Below are 19,112 nucleotides of genomic sequence, written 5' to 3'. Positions count from 1 at the left end.
TACACAGCACATTGTGCTTATTCCTACAAGGTTTTTGAGACATACAGCATTAGATACCAAGTTAAGAAATAAAAGCTAGATGTTCTTGTTCAGTTTTGTTTTATTAGCACATGAAGCTTTATCTACTGAGAAAACATGCTGCAGGCTGGTAAAGGAACAAATTTTGGGAAAAGTAAACCAAAATTGTTATTAACAAAACTACTCCTCTTAAATTTCCCAAACCTCATTTTTGCTTTCATTATCTCAATGACTCTCTCAACTTTAACCAAAGACCAAGTACTTGAACCTAATCACCTCTAAACAAACACAGACAAAACCCAGTTGTTTCTCACTAAGGTGGAACATGCCATTTGTGCTTAATTGGCCAAATCTGAAGATTCCCCTTAGAAGCTGTCAATTAACCCTTCTCCACAATTTTTATCATTATACAAAGTAGCCTCTTCATCCCCCACAAACCAGAAGAAACTATACACAAAACCCAGCAGCCTCAGCAATGAAACACAAATCGAGCATAGGCACTGCTAGGTCTGTACTCGTTGCCACTGTGCTAAGCAAAACATTTGTCCATACACATGAATGACATCAAATTCTTCTAGCAGAGGCTAAACCAAAACTTGCTAGTTTTATGTAGAAAATATATAGGTTTATGTAGGTGCAAAATTTTCATCTCCTATGAATCGGGCTATCTCATTTCACAAGAACTCGGTAAGAAAGTAATAAAAATCCATCAGCTATGTTAAGAAAATGTCCTGCTTCTACCTTCACCCCGATTAGGACACTCATAGTTGTAGTGAAAATATTTAACATTTGTTTTAATCAGATTAAAAAAAAATGCATAAACTTTAAAGATTATATTTTTATATGTCATCAGTGTCACCTATTAAAATTAGGAAGTATTTTAAAGATGTGACTTGCTTATTGCTCATGATAATATTTTCATTGAATAAGATAAGCGAATCTGTGATTATATTGCTTTGACCAGGAGAGGGAAAGCTAACAGGAACATGGATATTGATTCTAAGATTAATTAAAAAATCTTGAAAAAATAAACTTGTAACAAAATTGTCTTAGAGGGTTGTCAATTAGACCTTGTCTGCATGATCAGTCATAGTCAAATTTGTTTTGAAAGTCCAAATAGACTGTGGGTCAGCTCTGATGGAGAAGGTGGGTTTCTTATTTTATCCATTTCTGAAAGTTTGTTGAAAAGAAGCATATGTAACAGGAAAGCATCATCAGCTTTACATGCCTCCAAACTCTCCTGGGTATCTGCTCAAACAGCAACACTGTTGGGAATGCGATCTGGGGAAAGGTAGTAGTAAGGAAGCTTTTTGTTCTTGTTGCGCTCGGTGATAGCGTTGACGATCTCATCCAGATTCTTGCGGAATTTTGCCATAGCCTCTTTCACTGGCTTCTCAACGAAGTGTTCATCTGGGTACATGCCCAGAAACAGCTAATTGAAAAACACCAAGAAATCATGCTTTGAGGAAGCAAAGGCTATTCTGTTTCAACATTATGTCATCCAGCAGAACAGCACCCAGAGCCTCACAAATGCTACTATTAAAATAGTACTAGCAATATTTAAGCTGGCCTACACTGGCACTGCCAACAAAATATGCTGTCCCATTCTCTCTCCTCCACTAGCTGCTTCTTTTCATCCCTGCATCTTTCTGCAGTGCTGGTTCAGGTGTCTATGCGGCATCTCCTCCACCTGCAGGGGGCTGATCCACTGAAAACGAAGCACTTTTTTTCAGGCTAGTGGTCAGCCAGATCAGCTTCCCAAGCCAGATCTCTGCATAGCCACTCAAACATTTGTGCCGCTAAAGAAAAGGACAGCATGGGAGGGGAATGAACAGCCAGGGATGAAAAAGGAAGACAACTGCTTCTTTCAGTGATAGTGGAAGTTTCTCTTTACTTAGAACTGTCCTTCAAAGTTCAGCCTGACAGTTGCTTTAGTCAGCTTGGACTCTAAGGGTGCCCTGAATACTGCATTACCAATACACATACTGGCATATTACCTGCTTCAGGGAACTATTTCCCATGATACTACCCATACTACTAGCTTCTCAGCTGAAATTTGCTTTCTTCTTAAAGAGAAACTTCAGAATTACCCTCTGTCCATCATCTTCCATTTAAGGATTTCAAAACACATCCTCCAGACACAGCCCTTGGGTGAGACAAGCAAGTACCTACAACCTCATTTTACATGAGGGAAATGGCTACAGACCATGCTTGCAAAGCGTCCTGTAGGCTTGTTTTGTTTGCACTCCACACCAGCCAGGCACAAGCCACAACTGTAGTGCACATGACAGTGGGGCAGATTTTCCACAGGGACAGGACATGGGGATAAAGTGGTGCTGTAGCTTCTCCACCAGCACTGCTGGGGCAAGGAGTGGAGATAACCCTTGTGCCTCTGCAGCCCTCTTCCTCCCATACCAGCATCCTTACCCAGCAATGCCATACTTGAGTTTAGAAACTTTCATTTTGGCTGAAACACAGCCTCAGAGTAAAAATATGGCTTCTCGCTCAGAGCTGGTTTGCATCTGGCAGAACAAGGGCAAACCCACACCAGATACATCTCCACAGAAAGGCAAACATGGTCCAGTCAAGCATAGAGCAGCACTACAATCTTGTGAGTCTGTGTGGTCTGGCCATGGCCCCTGTGGTCTCACCTACATCTCCACCACCTAGAGAAGGGAGGTCCACTTACTTCATTGTCCTGGAATTGGCTCAAGGCCCAGACAGCTCCAAGATGCCAACAAGAACGTCCCCTGTCTGGCAAACTCTCCACAATTTGCTCGATGGTGACTGTCCCCTTTTCTGCTGGAGGAGGGCGGCGCATTGTTGGTGGGGCATTGGGAATCCAGGAACACCAGTCATACTGCACAACAAAGCAAGACAGCACAGTGAAAAGCTATGGTGGCTGGTATTTAGGAACACTGCAGAGAAAATCAGGAGTCTTGACACCAGGGAGTTTGCTTCTGTAATATGAGCCTCTCAGAAAGAGAAGATACTAACTAAAGGACAGAGAGATGCTCTAGAGAAGGACTGAAGGAGACAAGGAAGTCCCTACCATCTTTCTCTGGATCTCAGAAGGGAAAGAGTTGTGTTACCTTAATGGGAGCATTTATTCTGCTAGCCATAGGCATGTGCCACACAGCCCAGATTCCCCAGCCAGGCTAAGGGCTTAGCTAGTTTATTGAAAAAAGATCTCTTCTGATAATCTGAGGCAACCTCTGATAAAAAAACCTACAACTGATAAAACCTCCTTTTCTCCAGTTGCTCTTTTCTGCAACATTTGCTCTAAGAACATGCCCACAGTACTGTGGTCAGGCAGTAAGAGATGCAAAGGATGCTGGTGCATCATGGAATATGGCATGTGGATGTGGCCATGGTGAGTGCCAGACTGAGAACTCAGAATCACTTCTGGCCTGCTTCAGTGTTGTGGGATGGTGATGTCTTATTTTGCCTCAGATACGACCCCGAGTTTTGCCACCATCTGAGATGTTGCACTTACCATAACTCTTTCTTTTCCAAGCACTTTTTCATTACCTTCATACATATCCCCTGCCCTGCCTGGGGGAAAGTCCCATTTCAGCCATGTGCCATGCTTACACTGTGCTCCATCTGTTCTCTCCAGCGCACAGCCATCTCCTCCTACCCTCAGCCCTATCTCTCTGCCATTTTTCCCCATAGCTGAAGACCCTTTTGGTGATGGGCTGAATATCCTCTGCATGCCAAGTTCCCTCTCTCATTCTCTGAAGGTTCTCTGCTAAAGCCCAATAGCCTGGGAAATAGTAAGAGATGGTTTCTTAGTGGTACTGGAACAGACAGGATTTCCTGAGGGGGAGGCTGGGAGATGTCTCAATCACTTGTAATGACAGGTTAGAAGTAAACAGTCGCAGAGGTCCCTGGTCATTGATGTGGTACAGGAATAGTGTGGGTTCATTTGACACCTGGCTCTAGACCTGCTCCTGAGCTGCAGGGGTGGACAGGAGGGTCAACACCGAGAGTGATGTGGGATGTATTTGGGAATAATTACCATAGGAAAGATGGTCTCCCTGCTTATTTGTGAGATCATTCAGGCCTGAAGCCAGAACATGTGCCAAAAAAAAGCTCAGAGAATCACAGAATATCTCAAGTTGGAAGAGACCCATAAGGATCATCGAGTCCAACTCCCTGCTCCTTGCTGGATTACCTAAAACTAAACCATATGACTAAGAGCATCGTCCAGATGCTCCTTGAACTCTGACAGGCTTCGCACCATGACCACTTCCCTGGGGAGCCAGTTCCAGTGACTGACCACCCACTCAGTGAAGAAGCTCTGTGCAATACAGCCTGACAAAGAGATTTGCTTCTGGCTGTGAAGTCTGCTTTCCAAAATGCCTTGGTGTTGGAAGAAACAGCACTTGAAAGGCAGGCTGCTACTATAATTTCAGGGTAGATACATGTCAGTAAGGGCAGGCAAGGATAACACAGGCTATCAGTATGTGACATATTAAACATCACAGAGGAAGCTCAAAGTTACCAGTTGGCTCACAAACTCAAGAAATAAGCAGCAATGCCCTTTCCATGCACTGGGAATATTAAGCACATTGGTGCTTTGGAAAACTTGACCATACATGACCAAAGCCTAGATCCTCACAGACGTACTGCTTCAAATTTCTAGTATGTCAGTGGGAGTTAAGTACCTAGATATCACTGAGGATCTGGACTCCTGTCCCACTGACTTCAATGAAACTTTACGTTGTAGAGACTTGTCCATGCTGCTGCAGAAAGTAGAAGTGGAGGTCCTGCAGACGTGCTAGGCAGCTTTCAAGTAGTTAACTCAGGACCCTTGGTAAGTGCTTCATTATGCCAGCTAGATTGCTGTACTGCTGGGACTGAGCTGTTGGAAATAGCCAGCTGCACCAACACAAAGACAGATGGCATACGCAGCTACACGAACTGCAGTCACAGCACTGAGCTGCGCTGCACATGGTCCCTAAGCCACATCGGAAAATGGGATGTATGCTGCTCTGGTACAGGCATGCTGCCAAGTTAGTGCAGCTTACAAAAGCAACCCACAGTCACTACCCATGAATGCACTCACAGCAAATGCAAAGCAAAGCCACTTAGCATAACTCATTGCATTTCATTGCAGAATGTGCCACAGACTACCAGCATGTATCCAGGCTGTTTGGGTGGTGTCTGGAAGGCATGGTAGCTAGACTGTGCACCTGAACCCTTCAGCATTTCTGAAAGGGTTCTTAGCAACCCATTTAAACGCTTAAAAAAATTGTTCCCCATAATAAAATCATCAAAACTAAATATACAAGCTAGAACACCTAAATCTGAGCTTTGGTACCTATTTAGGACTCAAAATACCTGTCTCAGCTTCCAGAACCAGAAGAATTCAGTTTTCACAGGCTTCATGGGGATTTGCAGATGGCTCTGCAGTTATTTTGACCAGAAAGAGTAATGTAATGTCTGTACAGCTACTAAAAAACATTTCTCAGACCTTGCCCTGGTAGATGCATCTCCCAGCCCAGAAAGAACAGTCTTCCCAGAAATTCCTACCTGACCAAAATTCACAGCTGCGTGCTGGGCCGATGTGGTGAACATTATCACCGTGAGATATTCTGCTAGCTTCTCTCGTGTCCTGATCGTCTTAGGAAACCCTAAATGAGGGAGAAGAAAAGCTTAAGTAACCCAGCTATGAAGTAACCCAGTTACCCAGTAGTAATCAGCTACTCAAAAGGCATGAGTTAGAGGAGCATGCAGCAGTCACTGAAGAGCAGGGCATTCTCTTTCTGAATCTTGCTGTGTGGTCTAACAGGAGTTACTCAACCTCTCTGTGTCTTGGCTGTCCAGCCATAAAAACAGAGTCATCCTGCCTTAACTCATACAGGGTTGTAAGGCATCACCACTGTTTGCGAAGTATGTGGTGTCCTTAAGGGAAAGGCAAGGTATGATTACACCTTTAAAAAATACTGTATCCCTGTCCTCTCACCCTACCTACCCTGCAGCAAGGAACCCAGAGAGTCCACAGGGCAGGGGCCTCAGATGCTCCCTTTTTCTTCAGTCTGCAGTGCAAGCGGGGAAGGTTCATGCCAAGGAGCAAGTGACCAAGTGCTTGTATTTACAAAGGTCCGAGGCTCAGCGATCAAGTGTACTGTGAGAAAGAGTGCAGGGAGAGCTTATTTGCTGAAACAGGAAGTAAGGAAATGAGAACTTCTGAAAGAGAAACAACAGAATGAGGAACAGAAATAGTTGCATCGAGCTGTCTTTGAAGGGGAATAATCAAATGGAGCTACATATAGAAAGAAGGGAATAGTTGGGGACTAGGGAAATATTTTGCTACCCATGCATCCCCCAGCCTGTATCTCTCCTATCCCCACTACATCACAGTCCTGTGCTGTATTCCCTTTCTCAGCCCAATGTGACTACAGGTCCCAGGATACCTAGAGACCTGTCAGCACCCTGGGGTGAGCTGCCCATGCTCAGGTTGCCTGTGCCAGCTGCTTCACGTCTCCACCACCAACCTGATGCAGATGTGAACTCAACCTGAGAGGGGGAAGAGGTATATGGTAGGTCTGGCCAGCTACCAAGCCCAAAGAGGAGAAGATGCACCATCCCCTGCTATCCTAAGCACACTGTGCTCATCTTTAAAGGGGCTTGGCATGATCCCAGTCAGAGCAGCCCTCCCAGGGCAGGAACAGAGACTGCAGGGGGAGCCCTGGGTGCAACAGCCTCCTCCATTTATCCTCCTTCCATTCTTTACAGATGCAGCCAAGTCCCCCCCGCTCTCTGCCCCAGCCCTTGGAGTGTCAACAGTGCAGACAGGCATGCTGCAGGCCTGGCAGGTTTCCCACTGTAGTGGCAGTCCTGCCACCAGTGGTGCCTGTAGCGACCCACCCCAGCTGCCCCAGCTGTAGCCCTGGAAAGGTTCAGTACTTGTCCCATATCAAGATGCTTAGGTCAAGCATGAAGTTTGTACCAGCAGGACATTTCTAGACTTTTCCCAAGAGACAAACTAGACAAACAAAAATTATAGCAACTAGGTGTCCCCCAATCCTTTGCTTGTCCAGGCAGGTAGAGCCCAGGAGGCTGTTATACACCAGTGCATCCTGGTAATGAGTAGAAACATCACCGTTTTGCCTGGAGGTCTCACACACAAACATGTGTGCATGCAATGCCAAAGCCATCTGCCCCAGCTCACTGGTCAATAGATGTTTCCAGATGTAAATCAGTCAGGACAATATGAAGAATCCCCACCCACCTGTATAAATTCCTGAAAACCTGCTTGGACAAAATGTGAGCGGAAGAAAAAAACTTGTTTAGGGAAAGGCAGGAGACTGTTAACTCAGGTGGGAGAATAGAGCCGTGTTATGAGCGTGAGCTCCCACAGACAAGTAATGGTTTGAAAGAAATGAGAGGCAGTGAGAGGAGACAGAGCAAATGAAAATATTTCTTGGAAAGAATTATGAGTATCTTCTCTTGAAGAGAGCAGAACAGTTCCATGATGACACAGATGCTGAACAAAAGCAAAGTGCAGCAAGATACTCCTGGGGAGGTTCGTTCTTGTTCTTATTTAGTGCAAGGTTTGGAGGAGAGGATTCAAGGGGGTCTCTCTGCTTCTTGTGATTTCTATCAGTCTGCTTTGTGGTTCCAACAGCACATACAGACAGCCCCTCCCCTAATGCTTAAAGCATGAGAAGACAAGATCAAAGGACCAATCCCCAGTGTATGGAGAGATTACACGAGTTGCCCAAGCTCATGGTGAGAATCTGTGGCAAAGGAAGGAGCTGTCTCCTGAGGGACGGAGGGCCTGATCCAAGGTCTCACCCATAAAACTGAGCATCTTTGGACCAAGAAGGGAGAGGGTCTCCAACAGTTCAAGGCACACTGTACATGCAGCATTGCTGTCAGCAGGGACTTGACAAGCTGCAGACCTGGCTGGGCCATCACACCTTACCTGAGGCCTTCGTACCCCTCATCCCATAGACGTAAATGTCTTTGATGAAGGCCTGGAGCTCCACATCCTCACACACCACCTCATCGCTCTCATAGTAGATGTGAATGACATCTTCTGCAAAACTGCAGACACAGGAACAAATGAACAACGCAAAACGAAAATGAGAAAGCAAGCCTGCCACTCCCTGAAGACCTACTGACCTTGCAGAGGAGGCAGATGCCGCACGGGGAAAGAGAGAAGGGCAAGAGCAGGTCTCAACACCCTCCTACCTCCTTCTCACAAGCAGTGGGAATGCACAGAGGCAACTGTGATTCACTTCTGACTGCAGCATCACTTCCCCCCACAGCAAAAAGATGCTGGACCACACAGCATCCCCTGAACAGTCTTGGGAGAAGAGGTCTAGACCCTTTTCCTACACCCACTGCATACAGCAGATACCTCCACCATGTTCAGTTCCTCTTCTCAAAATCCCTCCTTCTATACAAACTTCTCAGGCTGATTCACCTCAGAAAGAAAGGCTCTTAAAACAGTAAGATAACAGAAGTAGTTGTCGTGGTTTAGTCCCAGCCAGCAACTCAGTACCACGCAGCCGCTCGCTCACTCCCCCTACCCTGATGGGATGGGGGAGAGAATCGGAGGAGTAAGAGTGAGAAACACTCCTGGGTTGAGATAAGAATAGTTTAATAATTAAAATAAAATAAAGTAAAATAATAATAATAACAATATAATAATAATAATAGTAATAATAATATACAAAGCAAGTGATGCACAATGCAATTGCTCACCACCCGACGACCGATACCCAGACAGTTCCCGAGCAGCGGTCGCTGCTCCCCGGCCAACCCCCCCCCCAGTTTATATACTGAGCATGACGTCATATGGTATGGAATAGCCCTTTGGTCAGTTTGGATCAACTATTCTGGTTGTGCCCCCTCCCAGTTTCTTGTGCGCCTGGCAGAGCATGGGAAGCTGAAAAAGTCCTTGACTAGCATAAGCAGTACTCAGCAACAACTAAAAACATCAGCATGTTATCAACATTCTTCTCCTACTAAATCCAAAACACAGCACTATGCCTGCTGCTAGGAAGAAAATTAACTCTATCCCAGCCGAAACCAGGACAGTATCCACCCCTTATTCTATACCATCTACGTCATGTACAGGCCCTCCCCTTTCCAATGTGTTCCAATTAATCACCACCACTTTCCCTATCTTGATATACACACAGATATCATTCCCTTCGTCTATGGCCCATCCCTCTAAAATGTCCATTGAGTTCATTTAGCCCATGACTTTGGGTTCCATCTGTCATCACAGTCTTTCAGAGCAGGAGAGGTGGTGTGCAGTGTTGGACTGTTGCATGCTGAAGTCAGTTCTCATTCCAACATGGTTTCATCAAAGTTCATTTTCATTAAGCTGGGCAATTCTTACTGCAATACCATTGATGTGGCATATAGCAATCATAATATACAGTATTATATACTTAATATTAACCTACTATATTATTATATTAACATGCAGTTAAGAGATAACATACAGTTAAGAGATAACATACAGTATTATAAAGCAATTAATATCATACAATTCAGTTCATTAGCTATTTTCACCCAAAATCAAATTCCCTTGAGGTACACATTGGGCTTCCCCATCCTTTCGCATCACCCACCAAGTGCACCCAGGTCCTTGAGCAAAAGCAATCCCACGAATGGGTTTGCCTTTGCCAGAGGGGGAAGTAACCCAGACTGTCTTCCCCAGCATATTTTTCATGTGCACTACAGGAACTTTATCTCCTTCTACAGTACGTAAAAGTTTTGATTGGGCAGGGCCAGCTCGATTGGCAGATCCCCTGGTGTTGACTAACCAGGTGGCTTTTGCTAAATGCGTATCCCAATGTTTAAACGTCCCACCACCCATTGCTCTCAGGGTAGTCTTTAACAATCCATTGTATCGCTCAATTTTCCCGGAGGCTGGTGCATGGTAAGGGATGTGATACACCCACTCAATGCCGTGCTCTTTGGCCCAGGTGTCTATGAGGTTGTTTCGGAAATGAGTCCCGTTGTCTGACTCAATTCTTTCTGGGGTGCCATGTCGCCACAGGACTTGCTTTTCAAGGCCCAGGATGGTGTTCCGGGCGGTGGCATGGGGCACAGGATATGTTTCCAACCATCCAGTGGTTGCTTCCACCATGGTGAGCACATAGCGCTTGCCTTGGCGGGTCTGTGGGAGCGTGATGTAATCAATCTGCCAGGCCTCCCCATATTTATATTTCAGCCATCGTTCACTATACCCAAGGGGCTTGAACTGCTTGGCTTGCTTGATTGCAGCGCATGTTTCACACTCATGAATAACCTGTGCAATACTGTCCATAGTTAAGTCCACCCCTCGATCACGAGCCCATTTATACGTTGCATCCCTTCCTTGATGGCCTGAGGCGTCATGGGCCCACCGAGCTATAAATAATTCACCCTTATGTTGCCAGTCCAAATCCACCTGAGCCACTTCAATCTTAGCAGCCTGATCTACTTGCTGGTTGTTTTGATGTTCTTCAGTGGCCCGACTCTTAGGTACATGAGCATCTACATGACGAACCTTTACAACCAGGTTCTCAACCTGGGCAGCAATATCTTGCCACAATGCGGCAGCCCAGATTGGTTTGCCTCTGCGCTGCCAGTTGCTCTGCTTCCATTGCTGCAGCCACCCCCACAGGGCATTTGCCACCATCCATGAGTCAGTATAGAGATAAAGGACTGGCCACTTTTCTCTTTCAGCAATATCTAAAGCCAGCTGGATGGCTTTCACCTCTGCAAACTGACTCGACTCCCCTTCTCCTTCAGCAGTTTCTGCGACTTGTCGTATAGGACTCCATACAGCAGCTTTCCACCTCCGATGCTTTCCCACAAGACGACAGGACCCATCAGTGAACAGGGCATATTGCTTTTCATTTTCTGGCAATTTATTATACAGTGGGGCCTCTTCAGCACGTGTCACCTCCTCCTCTGGTGATATTCTAAGGTTTTTTCCTTCTGGCCAGTCCATGATCACTTCCAAGATTCCTGGGCGACTGGGGTTTCCTATTCGAGCCCGTTGTGTGATCAATGCAACCCACTTACTCCATGTAGCATCAGTTGCATGATGTGTAGAGGGGACCCTCCCTTTGAACATCCAGCCCAACACCGTGAAAGCAGTGAAAATAGGAAAGCCTGATTTCCTGCAGATTTGCATCTCACAACTGAATGACTGGTCATGCTGGTTTTGACTGGGATAGAGTTAATTTTCTTCATAGTAGCTAGTATGGGGCTACGTTTTGGATTTGTGCTGAAAACAGTGTTGATAGTACAGGGATGTTTTAGTTACTGCTGAGCAGTGCTTACACAGAGTCAAGGCCTTTTCTGCTTCTCACCCCACCCCACCAGCGAGTAGGCTGAGGGTGCACAAGGACTTGGGAGGGGACACAGCTGGAACAGCTGACCCCAGCTGACCAAAGGGATATTCCATACCATATGACCTCATGCTCAGCATATAAAGCTGTGGGAAGAAGAAGGAAGGGGGGGACATTCAGAGTTACAGCATTTTGTCTTCCCAAGTAACGGTTACACACGATAGAGCCCTGTTTTCCAGGAGATGCCCGAATGCCTGCCTGCTGATGGGAAGTAGTGAATGGATTCCTTGTTTTGCTTTACCTATTAGACTGTCTTTATCACAACCCATGAATTTTCTCTCTTTTACTCTTCTGATTTTCTCCCCCTTCCCACCGTGGGGGAGTGAGTGAGTGGCTGCATGGTACTTAGTTGCTGGCTGGGGTTAAACCACGACACTGGTTAACTGAGCTATGGTGAGATATTCTGCTAGCTCTGTGGGTACCTATAATCTCTCCCGAAATATTCTGACAACAACCCATAGGGTGAAACATTTGACTGCGGAAGCTGACTGATGGAATCAAGAATTGCTATCCAATACAGATTTATCCCCTAATAAGCTATAAATTTATTGCAATTTGGAGACCTTAACAAATCTGTCAATGTGGTTTCTATTAGCCAACCAAGTCAAGAGTAGTTACTAGGGCAGACAAACAACTGCATAAACACCATGAGTTTAAGTAATTTTGGCTTCCAGAGGAAGCCAAAGGAAAAGAAAAATCCTGCAACATGCAGTGATAAAGATGCCCTGCATGAGCTCTGCCTCCATCACCTGGCACCTCTGCGAAATGAACACTGAAGGTAATCCTTTTACACAATGGCAGTATTTTAGACCTCCTTCCATACAAATATAAATTAGTATATGAAGTGTGGATGAGGCCTTTTGGGTTGGAATATCTTCCTGCAGATAGATCAGAAGTAAAAAGTTGAGTATTAGAGGACGGGTTTAAAAATCTGCCATGTGACCCTCAGTGTTTCCATAGGGACACCCTTATCAGCTTTCTTAAGTCTAGGCCATCTACCACATGTGAAGCAATGCTCAGGATAGAAGTTATTTCATCAAAAGAGTGGAGACTGACACCCCTGCAGAGTATAGGAGATTCATGTTAACTAGACACGTGCATGGCCGTGGGTTCATGGGTTATCATGCACTCAAAAGGGTACTGCCCACGCCACTCGTAAACCAAATCATTCACTTACGAAGAATCTCTCAGCCACGTCTGAGCCAGCGTAACATCTTCTTCCAGCTTGGTCAACACCCACAAACAGTCAAACTAAACTGATGACTAATTACTATCTGGTATTTCAAAAGGCGTATCTCAATCAGCAAAGAAAACATAGGAAAGATAAGAAGGACAAAACCCGGACGACATGAAACAAACAACTACAGAAAAGTTATAACTTCCTTTTTTCTCAAATGGGCACTAACAGTTGCAGGAAATATTGCAAGATAACCCCTTGCCAAAACACAGAGATAACACAGGAGGCAAAGATGCACCCAAGCCTTGAAACGTTACGTTTGCATTATAAACCCCCTACTCTGTGTACAAAAAAGATCTGATTTTTAATAACCATGCTTTTCAAAAGCCATCTGACCAGAAACAGCTGCATATTTAGCAAGCAACTTATGCCATGCAAAAATATATTGTTTGTTAAATGAAATGCCACTGTAGAATAAAAACCATATGAATCATTCCATTCTGAGGCAGTGTCTCATATCTGAAAGAGAGCAGTACTTCTCCTGACTCAGAATTGCTGCCCTTCCTGACAAAACTTGGGCCTTGCAATTTTAAGGCATTTTAAAAAAGGTTTTGCACAAATCAGTTAATGCCTAATTTATTTGGTTTCTTAACACAACTCTCTCATGCAAGCCAAGCTTACATTTCCACTCCACAAGAACCTTGGCAAGCTCATGTGGCTGGCTCAGAGAGCTGGGTTCTCTCTTGGTTTATGCATAGGTAAAGAAAAAAAGCTAATTAAAATTACCTTTGCAGGGCTAAATTCCAACTCACTAAACTCTGTGAAATCCTACAGAAGAGTACATACTTATAAAGGGGCCTTTGAAATACAGAATGCAAGAAAACAGGGCTGAAAAGAGCAGGAATTAACAGTCTTTCAAGGGCGAGTGCTTGCTTGACTATATATTTTTCCTCAGATGAGATATGCTGGATGGAAAAGGCTCCACATGACTAAACAGTCCAGGTGCTGTTCACAAGGCTCTGACGAAGAGTAAAGTGAGCAGAGAGAAAATGAAGTCATGTCTCTGTGACAGTAACTTTATGTCCTGGTTTTGGCTGGGATAGAGTTAATTTTCTTCCTAGTAGCTGGCATAGTGCTGTGTTTTGGATTTAGTAGGAGAAGAATGCTGATAACATGCTGATGTTTTTAGTTGTTGCTAAGTACTGCTTACGCTAGTCAAGGACTTTTCAGCTTCCCATGCTCTGCCAGGTACACAAGAAGCTGGGAGGGGGCACAGCCAGAATAGTTGATCCAAACTGGCCAAAGGGCTATTCCATACCATATGACGTCATGGTCAGTATATAAACTGGGGGGGGTTGGCCGGGGAGCAGCGATCGCTGCTCGGGAACTATCTGGGTATCGGTCAGTGCATGGTGAGCAATTGCATTGTGCATCACTTGCTTTGTATATTATTATTACTATTATCATTATTATACTGTTACTATTATCATTACTATTTTACTTTATTTCAATTATTAAACTGTTCTTATCTCAACCCTGGAGTGTTTCTCACTCTCTTCTGATTCTCTCCCCCATCCCATCGGGGCAGGGGGAGTGAGCGAGCGGCTGCGTGGTGCTGAGTTGCTGGCTGGGGCTAAACCACGACACTTTATTAGCCATTTTTAGAACTACAGTCTCTTACCTCTTTATAGCCTCCCAGACTTTAATGCCGTCATCCCGGTAGTAGTAGTAGGGGATATCCTCTTTGCTGTCCATCCCTTTAGCTTTGATCTCCTCAGGGAAGCAGAGAGAGCTGTAAGTCAGATCTTTCATTGCTTTCTGCACCATTTGTACATGTCCTCCTCCACCTGTAGCATTTGCCTGCAGGAAGAATGGCAAGACAGGAACAGTAGGAGATTATAGAATCATAGAATCATAGAATCGTTTAGGTTGGAAAAGACCTTTAAGATCATCCAGTCCAACCATTAACCGACACTACCAAGTCCACACTAAACCAATCAAGGGTAGACTAGACTAAACCATATCCCGAAGTGCCACATCTACCCATTTTTTGAACACTTCCAGGGATGGTGACTCCACCACTTCTCTGGGCAGCCTGTTCCAATGCTTGACTACCCTTTCCGTGAAGAAATTTCTCCTAATTTCTAGACTAAACCTCCCCTGGCGCAGCTTGAGCCCATTTCCTCTCGTCCTATCGCTAACTACATGGGAGAAGAGACCAACACCCACCTCACTGCAACCTCCTTTCAGGTAGTTGTAGAGAGCGATAAGGTCTCCCCTCAGCCTCCTCTTCTCTAGGCTAAACAACCCCAGTTCCCTCAGCCGCTCCTCATAAGGCCTGTGCTCCAGACCCTTCACCAGCTTTGTTGCCCTTCTCTGGACATGCTCCAGCACCTCAATGTCTTTCTTGTATCGAGGAGCCCAAAACTGGACACAATATTCCAGGTGCAGCCTCACCAGCGCCGAGTACAGGGGAACAATCACCTCCCTGCTCCTGCTGGCCACACTATTCCTGATACAATGTTCACTTTGTGCCATGACTGGCTTTCCAAATTCGCAGGAGATGGTATTCAAAATGCTGGTGAATCTATTTTTCAAGGAGAAAACCACACCTCTACACAAACAAGTACTGAACTGCAAAGGTCTACTGCAGCTGTGCATTTTGACTTCAGAGATTTCACACTTTTCCCATGAATCACTGTTAATATTCACATTTTCTCCATAAGTACAGCACCTGCTTATAATGGAATACAGTAATAAAGTACAGCAACATTGCAGTATCGAACCCAAAGCACTTCCTGTCAGCCCTACGCTCCAGAACTGGCGTATGTGTGAAGGCAGGCAGCCAGCAGTGTATTAGAACAGGGCTTTTGCTAAACCACTCACTGCTGCTACAGAGTGATTTAGGAGAGTGTGTTTAGGGATGCAGGCTACTGTTAGCCACCCTGTAATTTAAGCCAGGAGATCAGTCCTGCTGGGTGGCTACTGATGAGGATTGGCCAGGGTTTCAGTATATGTTACATTTGGAAAACACAGCATGTCCACAACAAATGGGAGGTGAAAACTCTTCAGATAATCACTGCACAAAAGCCCCCAAATTTTGCTTTTCTAGCATATGATGCTAGTGTTGTAGCAGTATTCTGCTTACACTTATTGTTCTCTGGCCTGTTGTTCATCTACATTGGAACCAACAAATTCTGGAACTCCAGGATCCCTGCTGGCAGGTCTTAGCCAGACGCTCATCCCATGTGCACAGGGTACGCACATTATGCTTCTATTCAAAGGGACAGGAGTGTCTGCCAGGTCTCCACAGTCAGCAGTGGAGTACAGAAGACAAGGAAGGTGCCTGGATTTAACCTCTCTTTACTCCTTGGGTGAAAAACTCTGGAGCATGGAAGCTATTTTTGGTCTGGTGCTAGAGGTGTAAGGGGGACAGAGTTGTCCTGAAACACAGGCTCTCTCTTTGAAAGAACTTCAGAGACCTCCCCAAACTTCCCAGCTGCTGCTAGTGTGTTGTCACAGAGACTGCTGCATGCCAACCTGTTGCAGTTCCTAGATGCAGCATGTTGTTTCGGGTGGAGCCAAGGGAGGAAAAGCTGGGTATGTGTTAAATACCAGTGCAGTCAGATTTAGATGTTCAAATTTGACCCAAGAGCTGCACCACAGTCCATGATAAACAGCTATGTTTCACTGACTCATATGAAGCTGAGTTTTTATCCTAGCACATCTACTATTTACGGCAATTCAAGAGGACAGGCTGGAATCTACACCCAGTATTTGCAGGCTTAGAAATCTATCTTATCTACATGTCTTTCTCTTGTGATGCAAATTTCCTTTTGCAATCACAAATTCTTTTGCTCACGACCCTTCCCCAAGATGAATAATTGAGTAAGAAATGGGGGACTTAACTGTGTGCATATATGTGCAGGGATGTAGGTGCATATTATGTTACCTTGCACTCCTATACTCATACCCCAAAGCCACATCAGCTATGAGTAAGTGAGATACTGACTCATTACTGACATTGGCCAGTTCTGAATTGGCTACTTAGAGGTGAAAGACACTATCTTTAGGACAACAAGAAATGAGTTAACTTAAGGCATCAGTTCTGTGTGCCAGTTTCTCTGGTGGTATTAGTTATGTTTGCCATTTAGTAGAAAGGTCAAAAAACAAGGCAATATGTGATGGTTAAAGGATAAAAACACATATGGAACCATGAAGAATAATAAAGATTTGCAAAGGGGATTACTTACCTTGTCAAAAAGGCCACATTCACAGATAAGCTGTTCTCGGGCTTTGGTATTGATGGCTATCGTGAATCGCATGTGTGGCACCAAGAGCTGTGAAATGGACAAACAATGAAAGAAGGAAAATTCTCTGACTGAATTCAGCAGCAACCAAGTGTAAAGTTTGAAGTCCTGGAAATCCCGGTGGCTAACTGTACATTGTTTTGCAGTGCAGCGAGCCAAACTATCTCAGCTGAGCTATCACCAGGACTTCCTTTTGGTTTATCAAGCTAATGAGATAAGCTCCCTGCCCCACGTACATCCCTTCACGCAAGAACCAACCTTGAAAAGGGGATGCACAGCAGGCAGCTGCCGGAACATAGCTATGCTGAACACCTCTGAGACTAAGTGGGTCCGTAACAGATGGGTCACTGTCTGATGAATGTGGAAATCAGATGACCGAACCCAAATTTTAGCTAACAGCCAGTCATATGTCTCATCTGAAGGAAGGAATATGGGATTGTCTGGCCCAGGCTTTTGACCAAGCTGAAAGATACAAAAAGAATATGAAACCCCAAGTCATTCGTGTTTAAGATGAGACAAAAGGAATGTGTCCCTTTAAACACCCTGACAGTAAGCCCACCTGGATTGCAATGGGTACAATTTTATTCTCCAGATTCTTATACAGCAGACAGATGGGTGCAGTCAAGTACTGTATTGTGCACGGGTCTGTTTTGTTGGCATCCACACCATCTAGCAGCTCATAGTCCACAATGAAAACATTTCCTTGCTGGGGGGGAAAAAAAAACCATGATGTCTTTTAACGGAGTACAAGCAGCAGGGCTCAGAACAAAGGCTGGGAAGTCTCAGCCAGAGGCTAGCTTGTGCCTTGTGGTTACAAGCGACCACTGGCCTGCCCTTGCTCATGGTGGCTCAGGGACGACGCCATTGAGAGAACAAGCACCTTCACACAAACTACCTGACTTGTGTCTGCTGAGCCTGATAGCGAGCCTTTCAGCAAAGAGCGACTAAGTACTGGCCATTCATGCAGCGACACTAAGGTGCAAACGAGTTTCACACTGCCGGCTGAAGAGATCCCTGTGCTCATCATACAAACAAAAGCAAGGCACCACCCTTGCCAACCCTTCTTCAGCATCTTAGTTCAAGTCTGCAGGTGACAAGAGGGTAAGACCCTACCAGGAAAGGGAGAGACCCTTTGCCCCTCTGAGGCAGATGGTCAATCCCTAATCTTTCAGACGAAACCACTGGAAAAGATCCCTTCACCTCCTGGTGACATCTCTTTAACTGGACCTGGAGAAAGGCATGGCCTGCAGCTCCAGGATAGCAGGAGAAATCAGTCAACAGAAGTGTTGCCAGCCTGCAGAGGCAACCAGCTTTGCCCTGACCAACCACAGGGCCTGAAGAGAGGAGATGTGACTGAAGGCAGTTAGAAAAGGGTTTGGATGTTAAAGAATACGAGAAGGAACAGATGAAGTCCAACCTCACTCAGAGCCCTACCTTTACTTCCTCCTCCAGGGTCAGGTTCCTCTCCAGACTGCATTCTACCATATCCGTAGTCACAGGCAACTTCTTGGGTATCTCTGTGCATTTCCGGATCAGCACAGGATTGCATCCATTCAGGAACTGGTAGCCAAACATAAAATCTTCTTTCCAGTGCTGCATCACGTATTCTAAAGGAAAAACAAGCCTGCAGCATCAGTGTCTGCACTGCATCAATATCCTACTGCACTGTAGGATTCCTCCTTTCCTCGCCACCTTTTGTTATACTGCACTGCAACTTTGACTGAAGAAAGTAGCAAGAAAATTATTCAAAAGTTGCCACAGAATTTTTAGAAAAATCACTTAAGTTAAATGGACAATGTAATATTTGCTTTTCACTTTGAGAAGAATTACATTGATAATAATTAGTTTCTCTGTGTACAGAAGCAATGAGGAGTAAAATATTCCACTCCTATGAAAAATACTCTATCTGCAGACCACCTTCTTAGGTCTTCCATGACATTTTAAAATTTCACTCTTTAAATTTGCAGGGTATGCAGTACAGAGGGACGAGTCCAAAAAAGATAGCACAGGCAGGAGAAGGGAAGTACAAAGCAATGTGTGTAGGGAAAGAACAGCAGTGGCTGGAGCAGTTCTCTTAGCTGGAGCTGGGTAAGGGGTACCTGGGGAAGGGTTTTGATTTTGGGCTTCTTAGTAAAACTGCTCACTGGCTGTTTTGTTTGCTTAATATTTTTTTCCCTCTATTTTTCAATTGCTAATATAAACCCAGATTAACATATCTTCTTAATAAAATGCTAG

At 45.0% G+C, this 19,112-nt stretch overlaps 1 protein-coding gene across 4 annotated transcripts in view; it reads right to left on the bottom strand.

The window, feature by feature from the left end:
• Window positions 1–1,158: 1,158 nt before the first annotated feature.
• ALOX5 (arachidonate 5-lipoxygenase) overlaps window positions 1,159–19,112 on the bottom strand; it is a 37,871-nt gene continuing 19,917 nt past the window's right edge. Inside the window, exons 6-14 of one of the 4 annotated variants that reach the window (XM_075717528.1) lie at window positions 18,312–18,484; window positions 17,437–17,583; window positions 17,136–17,339; window positions 16,821–16,907; window positions 14,249–14,427; window positions 7,955–8,076; window positions 5,557–5,657; window positions 2,708–2,878; window positions 1,159–1,450 (exon numbers count right to left, since the gene is read on the bottom strand). In XM_075717528.1, the coding sequence (XP_075573643.1) occupies window positions 1,271–1,450; window positions 2,708–2,878; window positions 5,557–5,657; window positions 7,955–8,076; window positions 14,249–14,427; window positions 16,821–16,907; window positions 17,136–17,339; window positions 17,437–17,583; window positions 18,312–18,484 (1,364 nt within the window). In that variant the 3' untranslated portion in view covers window positions 1,159–1,270. The remainder of the gene's footprint in view (window positions 1,451–2,707; window positions 2,879–5,556; window positions 5,658–7,954; window positions 8,077–14,248; window positions 14,428–16,820; window positions 16,908–17,135; window positions 17,340–17,436; window positions 17,584–18,311; window positions 18,485–19,112) is intronic. The other 3 variants (XM_075717529.1, XM_075717530.1, XM_075717531.1) reach the window with 3 other exon arrangements.

This window comes from Pelecanus crispus, chromosome 10 (assembly GCF_030463565.1).
Source record: "Pelecanus crispus isolate bPelCri1 chromosome 10, bPelCri1.pri, whole genome shotgun sequence".
Taxonomy (NCBI): Eukaryota; Metazoa; Chordata; class Aves; order Pelecaniformes; family Pelecanidae; genus Pelecanus; species Pelecanus crispus.
This window is presented reverse-complemented; position numbering and strand designations above follow the sequence as displayed.